The sequence below is a fragment of the Odocoileus virginianus genome, chromosome 4, assembly GCF_023699985.2.
Source record: "Odocoileus virginianus isolate 20LAN1187 ecotype Illinois chromosome 4, Ovbor_1.2, whole genome shotgun sequence".
Taxonomy (NCBI): domain Eukaryota; kingdom Metazoa; phylum Chordata; class Mammalia; order Artiodactyla; family Cervidae; genus Odocoileus; species Odocoileus virginianus.
The window spans coordinates 40,149,101-40,164,300 of record NC_069677.1 but is presented as its reverse complement, the minus strand read 5'-3'; the positions used below and the strand labels follow the sequence as shown (position 1 = coordinate 40,164,300).

Below are 15,200 nucleotides of genomic sequence, written 5' to 3'. Positions count from 1 at the left end.
ACTGCAGTCTCAGCTGATATATTATCTCCACCTCCCTGGCTATACACTTCATTCAAGAACAAAATGACACTTTTCTTGGGGATATAGAGAGTGACAAATCATAACCTTCACACTAAACTCCAGTTACTCCACAATCTTGTCATATGGATTTCCTTTTGTGTGTTATCAATAAACTGTGTAGAAACAAAGGGGATATGTAACGCATTTTCTTCAGGGCAAAAAGTACTGAATGTCCTTTGCAAAAGTTTATAAAAATATACAGATTAGCTCTAACTCTAACCAAGTAATAAAAAAGGTTTAATAGGCACAGATGTTAGATATTAAAAAAAAAAAAAAGGAAGATTCATTAAACCTCAGTGAAGCTGGAGAAAAATATTTCTAATTAAAAAAAAAATAAATAGGTGAGACAGAGAGACAAGCAGGCCAATAATTTCTAATTAAGGGAAGGCATGGTAGAAAGGCCAACATTTCCCTATGTGTTATCTAGAGCAAATCAACTGACGAAAGGAGAGTGAAGGATTATGCAGTCAGGTAACCATCGAGACAGACAGCATTTCCCAAACATCAGGAACTGGAATACCCACCCTTCCCCTGTGCCGTCCATTGCTCTCAGGCTCTTGCATACTCGCTTTCTTGCTCTCTCATGGACACTCTCCTACTCCTACACATCCTCTGGCTTTCTCATATTCTCCTATTATCTACAGCTCTTGTTCTTTCCTGACAATATTTCAGGCTAAGGTTCCCTGGAGCGTACTTTGAGAACTGCTGATTGAGGAGCTGGTGGGTAGATATATCCTGCCACCTCTCCATGCAAGTTACAGGGGAAAGCTGTTTCCATCGAGGTTGCTTCAAGCAGCTCAGGAAGACTTTGGCAGAGCTCATCAAGGAAGAATATCAATCCTCCTCCTCTCAGTCCACTGGACCAACATAAACATGGCCCAGAGGACAGCAGACTGCATTCTATAAATGTGGTGGCTGATTTGCTGGCAAAAGATGACAGGAGAGCTACAGTAAGCTGTCAAAATCATCCATGCATAAGTGCAAGGACACAGTTACAGGCAAGGCCAAGGCCCCAGACCCTCTAACTGAACTGGGAGTCTTGGTCCTTTCTTGGGTAAATAAAAGGAACAGTTTTGGTTATTATATCTCTACCTGTTAATACTCTAATTTTTCTATGGCATTATGGTATCTGGGAGACATTTTTCATCTCTCAAACCTCACATTCTTAGCTGTGTGTTTACTAAGATAGTCACTGGACTACTGAGACATTACACAGTCTCAGGACACACATTCACACCCGAGCAGACTGCTCAACGTGCTCTGTGGTGATTGACCTCCTTTCTCTGGTTCTCTAACTGCCACATTTGCTTTGTTGTGCTTTCTTTTTCATTTTTCAGAATTACTACATAGTGCAGCGCCTCTTTTTTGCTCTTCTATTTTAATTTTACTAAAGTGCCCAGAGGGCGACTCCCTGGATGTTTTCCCTGCGCAGCCTTTAACCCATTCTCATCACACAAACACCCCATGGTTGACAGTCACCAGTTACCACACAATTATGGAAGCTACCTGGAGCTGGAGTCACAGTGTCAGGCAAACCTTTATGATTCCTTCCTGCCTTGTGAGTTCCCAAGAGGCACGGCCGGACGAGAGGCCACTTACATCTCCCTCGGACTCTGGGTCAGCCTCGTGGGGCGCTTGTTCTTGCAGCTCGTGTCCATTCTCTGGGTCTTCTTCCGCCTCGTCTTGGTGCTGGTTGTCTCTCTCATAGGCTAGCAAGTCAAAGGAATCCGTATCAGCTCCGATGAACCAGACAGGATTCTCCCCTTTCAAAGCCAAGCCAAGCCACCGGTGGGCTTTCCTACAGACCACATCACTCACTCTCCCCTCCCTCTAGGTTAGCTCAACATAAGGTACATGTCTCAGCTTTTCTGGAAGGTATATCTTTTTCCCAGTCCTTGTATCTACAGAGACAATGTAGATAACTGACATACTCTAACTCTCTAAAACAAATGTTTACAAGAGAAGCTGCATTTTCCCCCATTATGCCAAAAACAATGATAGAAACTTTCTCCATAAAATAAAGCCCAGTCAATTGAAAATCACTAAAATTATTGACAAAATTTCGGTAATGTCAGAGAAAACAGCAAGGTACCAAAAAAAGAAATGGATGCTACTTCAGGAAACGAAAAAAATGGTAACCCCACTTGTGAAGCTCAAAAACAAATTCAGCCATCCTGTGTTCTCTGAGGTGGTAGTGATGATGATACCGCAAACATCACATATTTATACTCACACATTTACTTGTTACTTTTCGTAAAAAATATTTCAATATAGAGAATTTAGACAAGAACACACACACAGATATCAGAGGAAAGGTTAAATATATGGAGAGTATTTAGCCTGCAGAAAATAAAGATACAGGTAACTTAACATCCTGTTTCAAGTGCACCAAGGGATCCATTAAATAAAAGGGAGAACAAATGGTTCTCTAGTCTTACTGATAACGGAACAGAAAAGCTTTAAATGTTGCATGGGGACACATAAGGAAAATAATTTCTTGACTATCAGAGCTATAAAATACCAGAATAGGCTACAGAGGGAGTTCAGCAATCACCTTCCATTAGATTCTTTAGGAAAGGATACACAGCTAAGTGCTAGCGTTGCCAGAGAGATGGCTATTCTCTAGTTCTGTTATCACAGCAACTAGTATTTGTTCAGTGACATGGAGATGTGTACCAGAAATGAAAGCTACTAATGACCTAATTGGAAAAACTTTCAAGGCAATAATCTATATGTCTCCAAGGTAAGAAGAAAATGTAGAGGTTTCCCAAAGCCTAATATTCCTATGACAACATGCTAGCAATAAGTACTAACATACAAGAAGTTTAGGGGCTTCCCAGGTGATGCAGTGGTAAACAATATGACTCAGGTAAACAATTTGCTTGCCAATGCAGGAGACACAGAAGATGCGAGTTTGATCCCTGTGTTGGGAAGATCCCCTGGAGTAGGAAATGACAACCCACTCCAGTGGTCTTGCCTGGAGAATCCCATGGACAGAGGAGCCTGGCAGGCTACACTTCATGGAGTTGCAAAGAGTCAGACACGACTGAGCATGCAAGCACGCCTTCCGGAAGAAGAGTAAACCACTATTTCCTCTCTACTTTAGAATGTTAGAGGGCAAACAGATTAGCTTGGGTGATTTCGGCCATCAATGTGAACTTTTGGGGAGGATAAAGGAAAACCTATCAATGACAACCAAATCTGGTGCACAGATCTCTGTGCATATAGGTACCCTCCACTTTCGGAAAGTTTGTTTTAGGCCACTTCGCTTTTATGAAAGATCTACATTAGTACCTGCTTTGGCTAACTGAAAGAAATTGGAAGAGGATTTTCAATTTTATGAAAATAGGTGAAAGCGAAAATGGCCATTTAGTGTTTCATTTGTAGAGAGGGAGAGCAGGTATGGAGGCAGCACACACCTGAGCAGAGAAGCAAGAATGGCACCACCCCCCTCCTTCCCTGGGACCTACATTCAGCATCTCAGCATCACACCCCCAGGGCTCTGAATGTGCAGTGAGCATCTGTGCTTTGTCTCAATTCATTTTGTGTATCTATTGGCCATGTTATTTTGCGCTTTATCTCAATTTATTTTGTTTCCTATGGTAATTGTTTCTTCAATCTATACCATTTCAGCTTACAAATGGTTTCAAAGGAGCACTCTTCTTTCAGAGATCAGGAGAAACCTGTACACAGGTATGCATATGTCTCTGAGTTGACATTATATATTACCAAGCAGTTTTATTAAAACATTCATCATCTAAGAAGCTCACCACCTCCTTCCTCTTCCTGGATGCCCTGGTCCTCTGCTCCCTGAACGATATCATTATCCACAGCATCGTAAGGAGCTTGCTGCCTGCAAGGAAACAAATAGTCATCAACTCTGGGACACAACTTAAGTAGCACAGTTTGACATAAGTCATTTATCTTTAAAGAGAGCTATCAATGAATTTTTCAACATTCTTTTAAAAGCCATAAATGTATTTCTTAAACTTATCCAATTAGGTTTAATAAAGATTCCAGGTACACTTTTAAAAGATACCTTATAAAAGATAAAATGCTTTTCAAAAACTAAAATGAAGTTAACACAAAACCTGATAGGTTACTTTGAGATTAAACTGTTACTTTTAGGCAGAAAAGAAAAATGTTGATTATTTTGGAAGTTAAATATTTGGAATCTGATTTTCGGTTCTGCCTTAGCTCCCATGAGCAACAGGAGCCCCTCAAGTTCACAGGGAAGGAATATGTGGGGCTGTCTTTAATCTGCCTGTGGACAGGAAGCCGAGCCGCCCAGGTCGGTCAGAAGGCTACCGTGGCTGCTCGGGGCGCTGCGGCCGGCCCTCCTGGAGCCCGTCCTGCCGCTGTCGGGCTGTCTCCCCGGCGAGGAGCTGCTGCTGCTGCCGCCGCAGGCGTCCCTGCAGCCGCTGCTGGTGCAGGGCCTCCTGCTCCTCTCTCAGCCGCTGGGCCTCCTCCGCCTGCTGCGCCGCCAGCCTCTGCTGTTCCAGCTGCTCCTCGTATGGCGACTGGAGTCTGGTAACCGGCTTGGCTGAAGGATGCACCTGGGGAGCAGTGAGCAAGAGCAGTCGGGTCCCCTGGGTCTGCCCTTCACCCGTTTCTCATGACACGGGCAGAAGGCAGGGCCGGTTTACTAATACCTCTCTGTCAGGCCAACTGTCTTGTATGTTAGGCCCAACACCACCCGCTGCCGGACTCCACTGCTATTTCCCTACTCTCTCTCAATCACCCTTGGCTTCTTTTAGCAAGAAGAAGCGTGGCTTCTTTTGACCTTCCCCCGTGGTTGGCATTAATGCAGATTTTTAATGTGCTTCCTCTCAAATGGAAAAGGACACAACAGAAGAAATGTTTCAGCTTTAATTAAATGTATGCTCAAAAGACTCTGGTACAAGTGGGCACTTAATAACCTCAGACTAATTGGGGCAATGTGTGAGCTGAAGTTGAGGCTAAGGCTTTTCCATGAAGAGCTGAAGACTTTGGGAAGCTAATTAACTCTAGCAATGCATACACCAATCTTAGGCTAAGCGGAGCCAAAAAAGGTAAAATTTCAGGTTAGGGTGGAGAGGCAGAATCAGTTTTCTTCAAAGAAATAAAAAATGGATGAGAAGAGAGGATTTTCAGACTAAAGGAAAATCTGATCCAGGAATTCTTAAACTTTGCTTCCATTAAGCAATCTACCACTCTGTCCTCCATCCCCCAACTAATACAAGCATGTACAATTCTCACCAAAGGAAAGAGGGTGCATGGTTGAGGAAATTAAACCTGGCGGGGAATTATCTTGGAGGAAAGCTTATGGACGCAAGACTGGAAGAGGCTTCTCCACCATAAGTGTGCAACAGTTTAAGAGTAAACCTACAGGCACCTTCACACCTGCTCAGCCAAGCCTCTAGCAGCTTGAAGTCTTGAAACAAGTTTGAGAGCAAACGGAGCTTCAGAGCTGTAAATAAAAGATGACCAGCATCCATGTAGGAGCTAGGTAGCCTGTTGTCAGGTATCACTTTAAAGGCTGTGTAAGAAAAATACCTGGTTGCTTCAGTGCTGCTCTCAGTTCTCTTAAAGTATCATTTATAATAACAATGGCTGTTTTCATGAGTCTTACTTATGTGAGAGGGGTGTGGAGGGAGGGGGTGTGGAGTGAGAGGGCCATGCTCATGTGGAGAGGGGAATGCTCAGCTTGAGCAGACACTGTAACCAGTGGCACATCCTTAAGTAATAAGGTCGGCTTTTGATGACTTACTAACCACCCTGAATTTGAATGTATGAAAGCCAAGATAGGATTTAACAGTAAGTGAACAGGGAGACAAGTACCCTTGATCACAGAAAATGAGTCACTCTGGGCATCAAGATGCCCACAGGCCTTGAGCACAGGCTGAGAAAGTGCAGGATGAGGTGACCATCTAGCTTCCTTGTCTGTTAAAGGGATGTGCCCCAAGTCTCCCTTACTCTGCACTCTTTTCTCTTCCTTTCTTTAAAATTTTTAATTGGTGGAAAACTGCTTTACAATGTTTTGATTTCTGCTGTACAATAACATGAATCAGCTATAGGTATACACATATCCCCCCACTGAGCCTCCCTCCTACACCGCCCTACTGTGGACTCTTGACAAATAAACACCTACAGGACCTTCTCTTTTCCCCAGTCATCTTTCTGGGGTAAGGGAGCTATGCTACTAACGTCACAACAGAACATTTAAACAAGTACATGGAAGATTTAGTGAAATCACCCCCATTTTATTTTAGAGATTGTTACACATGGGCTTTTTCCTTGATACAGTTGACCCTTGAACAATGCAGGGGTTAGGGGCATGGCCCCTCAGCACAGTGAGAATCTTCACATAACTTTTAGTCAGTCCTCGGTATGTAGGGATCCTCCACAGCCTCCCTGTGGGGGCCCTTCTGTCTCAGTTTCCCACGTGCAGATTCAACCAACCACGGATTTTCTAGTGTTTACTAGAAAAATCCTTACAGAAGTGGTCCTGCGAGGTTCAGGGATCAATGCTATGTAGAGACAAAGCCACAGCCCCTGCCCCAGCCGACTGGTCGGGTAACCTCATACCTCAGCATGAACCTCCCCTGCCGCAAGTCCGGCTTCCTTTCGTTCACGCTGTTCCGTCCACTCCCGATCCTGCTCCTCGGGTGATGGGTCGTGCTCCTCCTCGAGGTGCTCAGGCCGCCCCACCTGCTCCATGGCCTCCTCCTCCAGGGCCCGCCTGTGCTCCTCCTCCACCTGTCGCTCCTCCGGCTCCCTGGGTCCCGCTTCTTGCTGGGTCAGTTCCACGGGAGCCTGAAATTCTGCCTCCTTCTGGGTGGAAGGGTAAGGCTTTGTTTCCTCTGTTCTTCCAGGGGCTGCTTCATGGTTCTGCCACACTTCACTATTTCGAGACACCTAGGTCAAGCACATCACTGGAAATGACACTCCTCTAGTTCGAAAGTAGTGACAGAATTTCTTTATTACCGTGTCTACAGGGTTACAACATAAGCAAAATCCTGGAGTCTAGAAATATAGAGTCCTGCCTGAAAAGTATGGCTGCAATGGAGTCACTTAACTCTTCTCACTGTGTAATCTCACCTACAAAATAGAGATAACATAAGCAAAATTTCATCACGGGAAGCATACCGTAAGTAACCTAAAAGTAAAGCCTGTACATGATCACATCTCAATAGACTCTGCCCTCAAAAGCAGTCTAACTCCTGTTCTCTCAGAATAAAAAGGGAAAACCCTCATACTTCAAGTGATTGAAAACTTATGTAATTTTCTTCAATGTAAATTTTGTCTTCAATAATCATTTGAAAAGAAAAGGATAAGATCAAATTGAGGATGAGTTAGGTTTGTTTTTTGTTACCTACTATAAAAAAGAATGCCATTACTAATGGACATCCATGTTAGCTAAAATAGTGTCCATTAAGTTGGGTACAATAAAACATTTTTAATGTATTAAAAGTAATACTTCTTTGTACACCAGAGAATTTCTGTGAATATTTTATATTATTAATACAGAAAACTCTGAAGAAAAAAAAATATGTCTTTTTTACAGAGAACTCCTCTTCTAAAATCCGTTTTCTCTGAAAGTGTCAGAGGTTTCTATATGATCTTCATTACTTAGAAAAAAGGGGCAAAAGAAAGTAAATACAATATCAATAGGAAAATGTGTCACTGCTCTTTCTCCTGCCAACCTTCTTTATCAGAAGAAATACTTTGTTTGGTCAGACTGTCCCATACTTGAAATGTGAAGCTCTCATCTTAGATTAGCAGAAACATAACTGAGAAACTGTACTGTATAAATAAATAAACCAATAGAAAAAGTATTTTCTCAGACACTTGAGGACAGCTTTTGGAGGTACACATTTTACCAAGTCCTCACATACCTGGCAAGTGTGAACTGATACTGCCCTGGCTCCATAGTCAGGCTAGCAAAGTAGTGCTCAAAACTCTCCAAGCCAGGCTTCAACAGTACATGAACTGTGAACCTCCAGATGTTCAAGCTGGTTTTAGAAAAGGCAGAAGAACCAGAGATCAAACTGCCAACATCCATTGGATCATCGAAAAAGCAAGTGAGTTCCAGAAAAACATCTACTTCTGTTTTATTGACTATGCCAAGCCTTTGACTGTGTGGATCACAACAAAGTGTGGAAAATTCTTAAAGAGATGGGTATACCAGACCACCTGACCTGCCTCCTGAGAAATCTGTCAGAAGGTCAAGAAGCAACAGTTAGAACTGGACATGAAACAACAGACTGGTTGCAAATCGGGAAAGAAGTACATCAAGACTGTATACTGTCACCCTGCTTATTTAACTTATATGCAGAGTACATCATGAGAAGTGCTGGACTGGATGAAGCACAAGCTGGAATCAAGACTGCTGGGAGAAATATCAATAACCTCAGATATGCAGATGACACCACCCTTATGGCAGAAAGCAAAGAGCTAAACAGCCTCTTGATGAAAGTGAAAGAGGAGAGTGAAAAAGTTGGCTTAAAACTCAACATTCAGAAAACTAAGACCATGGCATCTGGTCCCATCACTTCAAGGCAAATAGACGGGGAAGCAATGGGAACAGTGACAGAGTTGATTTTGGGGGGCTTCAAAATCATTGCAGTTGGTGACTGAAGCCATGAAATTAAAAGACGCTTGCTCCTTGGAAGAAAAGTTATGACCAACCTAGACAGCATATTAAAAAACAGAGATATTACTTTGCCAATAAAGGTCCATCTAGTCAAAGCTATGATTTTTCCAGTAGTCATGTATGGATATGAGAGTTGGACTATAAATAAAGCTGAGCACCAAAGAATTGATGCTTTTGAACTATGGTGTTGGAGAAGACTCTTAAGAGTCCCTTGGACAGCAAGGAGATCCAACCAGTCCACCCTAAAGGAAATCAGTCCTTAATATTCATTGGAAGGATGATGCTGAAGCAGAAACTCCAATATTTTGGCCACCTGATGTGAAGAACTAACTCACTGGAAAAGACCCTGATGCTGGAAAAGACTGAAGGTGGGAGAAGAAGGGGACAACAGAGGATGAGATGGTTGGAGGGCATCACCAACTCAATGGACAAGAGTTTGAGTAAGCTCTGGGAGTTGGTGATGGACAGAGAAGACTGACATGCTGCAGTCCATCACATCGCAAAGGGCTGGACACGACTGAGCGACTGAACTGAACTGGCTTTATAGTGGTAAAGAACCTGCCTGCCAATGCAGGAGAATCAAGAGATACAGGTTCGATCCCTGGGTTGGGAAGATCTCCCTGAGAAGGGATTGGCAACCCACTCCAGTATTCTTGCCCGGAGAATCCCATGGGCAGAGGAGCCTGGCAGGGTACAGACCGTGGGGTTGCAAAAGGTCAGACATGACTGAGGCAACTTAGGAAGCACGCTGGCTGGCTTTATAGGAAATATTTCTCTGAAGGACTCTAAGTACTTTCAAACACCTGCCATTTAACTCCACAACATCCCTGTGAGAAAGGTTAGGGCAAATAATTATTACCTCTGTTTCATAGATAGAAAAACTAAAAAGTCAGAGTCATTAAACGATTAACCCAGTTGAACTTGAATAGAGAGTAGAACCAGTTCCCACACCAGGGCGCTGACTGTGTTTTCTGAAGTTCAGAGAAACATAAGACCCAGACAAAGAACAAGTATCCAGGATACAGAACCTGTCTGTGAAGGAATGCTTTGCTCAGACTGAAGATTCAAGTGAAGTTCACTTATACCAACTTAATTATTCCCATAAGATGATAAGAAGATGAGTTAGAGAAAGTCTTCTCAAACATTCATTGTTTAAAGTGTCTTTGTCAAGGAAAAGATCTGATTACAAAAACAACTCGGTAAGAATTAATCATACAGGTGACATCATTTGGGATGCTCCACTTGGGAGATATTCTTAAACAACAAGACTTAATTTTATAAAGAACGAGAATACCAAAGAGTGGATTCTGTGACTAGCACTTACTCTCTTGCAGTTTCATGAAGGTCTTAAAATACAAACTTTGACATATGCTGTATGGCCTAGTACAGTATCAAGTTCAAATATATTATCAGCTTTAGTACTTGAGTGGGCTGATTATCATATAATATCCTCACAATCATTTAACCTTCTTACTCTACCCCAACACCCCCCAAAAAAAACCTTAAAATACTCAGACATGATAGCTCTTTTCAACCAAATAGACCCATATGAAGAAAGATAAAACTAGATTAGAGTTTGTCAAGAAAACAAGACAGCAGTTCTCAAAGTGTACATCACCAGACCAGCTGAAACTGAAATGCAGATCCTCAGGTTTCATCCCAAACTAGCTGAACTGTAACCTGTCGGCTTGTTGTTCAGTTGCTCAGTCAGGTCTGCCTCTGTGACCCCATGGCCTGTAGCCCACCAGGCTCCTCTGTCCATGGGATTCTCCAGGCCAGAATACTGGAGTGGGTTGCCGTTTCCTCTCCCAGGAGATCTTCTCGACCCAGGGATCGAACCTGAGTCTCCTGCTTTGGCGGGTGGATTCTTTACCGCTGAGCCAGCTGGGAAGCCCAACCGGTGGGCTGAAAACAGCTCTTCCTGTTTTAGCAGCCCTAGTGGGGAACTCTTGATAAGTGCTAAAATTTGAGAATCAGTGTTCTGCAGGAAGAGCTGAGCCTATTTAGAGCAGGTCACCCAGGAACAGCGTGACAGGGAAAATGACTCGACCACAGACCAGTTCCCAACTCTTACCTCCCGAGGCTCTCCAGGTGACTTGCCCCTTGCTGTGAGGTCACCCTGTGGAGAATGTGCCGCCTCGGTCAGATTTTGCTGTTCTGTTTGTTCTGGTTTTCGAAAGCTTGGAATCCTGTTCAGTGTATCTTTCAGTTGTTTATATTCTGCAACTTGAGTCTGCATTGCAAATTGCACAATTGGATGCAAATTGCACAATTTGAGGAGGGAAAAGGATATCATTCATAGATGGTTCAGTGGAGGACTAGACAAAAATATACCTAAATGCAAGAGAGGAAAAATATGCAGACTGTTTCCATGCATTAGCTATACTTACTTGGACATGCTCAACCATTTTTAATCACATGCAAATTAGAATTAGAGTTAAAGGGAACAGAGAAAAAAATATCTAAGACAGATGTTAGTTTCCCATGCTACATTAACCTAAGTCAGAATTTTTATAAATAACTCTCTAGTATAAATATCATTATTAAAAGACAGCTATGCAATCAGTTTTATGACATTAAGATCTATTTTAAAATTCCACATTTATATAAATTAAGTGCAGATATCTTTTACTAGTATGGTCTGAGTAACACTTTTCGGCAGAAAGAACCATATGCTTCAAATAAGTAACTGATTATATACGTAAAATCACTCAGGCCACCCTCTTTCCCAGTCAATCTGTGGTCACATAAGGTCCCTTCCTCTCCAAAAAGCTCCCTGTATTGTGCTCTGCATAGGCATGAAAGGAGGCTGAGTTTTTATTCTTACTCTTCGATTCTGAATATCCTTTTCTTCTAAAATGACAAAGGCACTAATGCAGGTGTAGGACGAGAATATACTCATTTGTGTGTTATCTGTGCGTATATGTGGTAGGGTGTGTGTGTGTGTGTGTGTGTGTGTGATACTTTAAATACCAGAAGCTACAAAGATGGAAAAAATAAATATGTTAAGAAAACCACTAGACTGCTTACACTTAGCTTATCATATGCACCAGCACTGTTATCCTAAAACAGAAGTGCTATACGTGTAAACACACATTTACATAAGCACATACAAAGAACCCAGAAATCTCTTCTGAACAAGCTTCCCAGGCAGGGAGCCCCCCTCACTGTGCCCAGCAGAGCAGAGAGAGGAGGCTGGTGAGTCTGGCTCCCTCGGCCACAGTTGTGCACCCGCACAGTATTCTCCCACCCGCTCCCTGCCTTTTTCTAATTCACGCAGAGGTCTGCCTGCTGGATCTGTCTCAGGGGCGTGCTTCTTTATCATTTGTACAAATGTGTGCCATATGGCTAACAGTGGCCCTTACCCAGAAACCTATCAAAACATTTGCAAACCAACTTTGGAGGTCAAAGGAAAAAAAATGACATCCACACAGTGATGCTTTTAATAAGACAAATATTCTACCCTTTCTTCTTTCTCCTCCTCCTACGTATATAACCTTCGAAGGGAGAAATACTATGGTCCTCAAATATGAGCATGCATGAATAATCATGTTAAATTATGGAATGACCATGTTAAAAATGCAGGCTCCTAGATGCCCACCCTAGAAATCAGTATTCAGTAGGTGTGGGGCAAGGCCCACATTAAGTATAATACGGGGAATCTCCACAAATCCCAGCTTCAAGGTGGTTCTGGGCACTGATATTGGGCCAGCTTCTCTACTCCTTTTGACCTTATTTTATTTAGTTATAAAAAATATACAGTTATTATATAACTCAGTAGGTTGTGAATATTAAATAAAATTCTATATATAAAGTTATTATGATAATCCCTGACAAATTCTAAGCTCTCAAATTCCACTCAGTTCCTGCTGTCTCCCCCGTTAATTACATTTAAAAATCAGATTGTCAAGACAGAATCTCATAAGATGATTTACATGAGAAACGTATATGCCTGAAATAGCAGTTGTTTTCTAAGCAGATCTGGGGAAAGTTTCAACTGGGGAGTAAAAGAACAGGAGAAACTTGATGACCCCATCCAAAAAAATCAAAAAGATATTCAAAGAAATAAAAAAATACATGTATATTAAATTTAAAAATTTGTTTTCTATTACAAAATCTTGCAAGTAATATTCCCCAGTGAGCTTACAACAGAATTTGGTTTTGGTCATTAAGTGTACTACTTTACTCACATTTTTCTGAATTTTCAAGTCCCTGCTTAATTTAATATTTATGGTTATTATAGTACCTAGAGTATTCAAATTGGTCTGTCATATTTTTTAGTATGAAAAGTAGCCTCATGTAACAAAGCTTGGCAGAAATTTTATAAAGAAGATTTTGAATGTAATAATATCCTCTAAAGCCAATTTAATTGATAAACATGTAAAAAATTACCATACAGCTACAGTTTTGTAGGGGTATAATCAATGACTGCCTTGAAAAGGGGTTCCACAGACCCAGATGTTACAGTTTCTGAAACAGATCAGGGCCTGGCATATAATTCTTTTAAAAATTTTATAAAGACAAAAAATAATGCACAGTCTCCTGGTAAGAACAAATAGTTGGTTTTCCTTTGCTCTTTTATTTTAATTCTTCCAAGAGAAGAAAAGTGAAGGCCAGTGATTCAGAATATACAGTGACTAAACTAGCCATTCCTATTTGCTTCAATGATGAAGCTGTAAGACAGTCAGTGTGACATTACTTCACTAAGCTCTCTAACACCTGCATTTGTTCATTTAATACATTATCTATGGAGGGCCTGCCTTGTGCGAGGACTGTTGTAGGCTTTGAACAAATGAAACTTACAACTATGTTTTCCTTCTCTATTTACCTGAGATTTCTTATTTCCTGTAATTTGACCTAACAACACATAAGCCTAGGCCCAAAAGGAGTGTATGCAGGCGAAAAGCTGGGAGCAACGGAAGGAGGAGTAAAATATAGTTTATAATAATTTATTTAGGTAATTAGCCTATAAAATCCTGTAGATAGTATAGCACGTCTACATAGATCTATATCGTCGCAAAAAAACCATAAATGTGGGATGAACTCTCTGACTTAGACAAGTATTAGACTGCTGCATGTAGGAGTTGGTGGAGGGGAGAAAAAGTCCTATGAACCACACTGCCAGTGCAGGGAAAAAGAAAAGATCAAAGCTTCACTTGATATTCTCTTGATTGAGTTTTGAAAGCATGCATGATCTTCAGGATCAGGAAAGCTCTGTCCTAAGGAGCCCAGTGAAGACTGGCCTTTAAGAGACTGCATGCACAGAGGAATCAGAAATGTTAGGCAGACTTAGGAACCCGGAGAGGAGGCTACCCTCCTAACCTGTGCAGCAGCTAGTGCACTCTTGTGGTCTTCCAGAGTCACTACAAGTTGCTCATGCTCGGAGAGTAAATTCTTATGCTGTTGCTACACAAAAAAGAAGTTTACACGTTGAGTTTTGACATTCTGGGACAAACCCCTCTTGGGCAGATAGTGGTATGGCCTCCCAAACGTTGCTCACTTGCTGGCTTGTTGCTGTGTAGCATTTGATAAGTTCAAAGATCTTTGCAGTGGGAAGACCATGGTTAAGGTGGTAATCCACAATCTAAAATGTGCTACCCAAAAATCATAATCACTTACAAGGTAATCAAAACAGGAAGAAAAATACCTTTAGTTATTAATAAACCGTTACAAATAAAAAGCTTATTAAGACTCAACCATTTAGCAAAAGAATCATTCCAGTGCTAATGCAAATGCTGAGATTTCCAGATCATTCTTTAGCTTACAATGCACAAGAAGTAATGGGCAGGTTCACTTTCTGCAAAAGCCCAAAATAACAGTGTGGATTGTAAAGCAGGTCAAGTAGTGAATGACTTTTAAAGTCGCTACAAACTAAAGCAGGCAAACACAAAACAATCAAATGCTGGGTTTTTAGGTTGTTGTTGCTTTTTTTTTACCTTGACATCTTGCAGCTGTGTGTGCATGTCCTGATGCGCTCTCCTCAGCTGTCTGTTCTCTTCTCTCAGATTGTACACAGTTTCTATTTTAGAAAAAGGAAAATCATGCATAAAACCCTGGGCCTTTCAGGCTCTTGATTCTATCATTTTCCTATCTAAAGCCTCATATAACTTTTTCAAAGATCATTTTGAACTTTGACAGTACAATACTCCAAATCAATAAAACTTAGCACCATTTTGGGACGTGGCACAGATTCAGTTGGACAACACAACACAATATGGCTCAGTGGTTTAAATATGCTTAAACAAGCTATCTGGCATAGAAGTTAAGGGTTTTTAATTACTCCTGAGCTAAAAATGAAATATTTCTGTTAATAAGCAAACCCTTAGGATAAAATGTAATGGGTAGGGGTCATCTGAGATTTTAGTCTCACCAGAAATTAAAAACAAAGCTATCAAAAAGCACTAACTGCATCTCTCATAGCCATGAGTAACTTCCACAGTTCTCCAAAGGGATTTCAGTTACAAAAGCAACTCAAGAAACAAATAAGAGACAGACACCCCATCTG

At 41.5% G+C, this 15,200-nt stretch overlaps 1 protein-coding gene across 5 annotated transcripts in view; it reads right to left on the bottom strand.

The window, feature by feature from the left end:
• The window catches only part of GOLIM4 (golgi integral membrane protein 4), a 78,431-nt gene that overhangs the window by 11,902 nt on the left and 51,329 nt on the right, over nucleotides 1-15,200 (bottom strand). For 2 of the 5 annotated variants that reach the window (XM_020914357.2, XM_020914355.2), the window contains exons 6-12: nucleotides 14,632-14,714; nucleotides 14,018-14,101; nucleotides 10,770-10,928; nucleotides 6,628-6,957; nucleotides 4,369-4,616; nucleotides 3,831-3,913; nucleotides 1,660-1,769 (exon numbers count right to left, since the gene is read on the bottom strand). In XM_020914357.2, the coding sequence (XP_020770016.2) occupies nucleotides 1,660-1,769; nucleotides 3,831-3,913; nucleotides 4,369-4,616; nucleotides 6,628-6,957; nucleotides 10,770-10,928; nucleotides 14,018-14,101; nucleotides 14,632-14,714 (1,097 nt within the window). The remainder of the gene's footprint in view (nucleotides 1-1,659; nucleotides 1,770-3,830; nucleotides 3,914-4,368; nucleotides 4,617-6,627; nucleotides 6,958-10,769; nucleotides 10,929-14,017; nucleotides 14,102-14,631; nucleotides 14,715-15,200) is intronic. The other 3 variants (XM_020914356.2, XM_020914358.2, XM_020914359.2) reach the window with 3 other exon arrangements.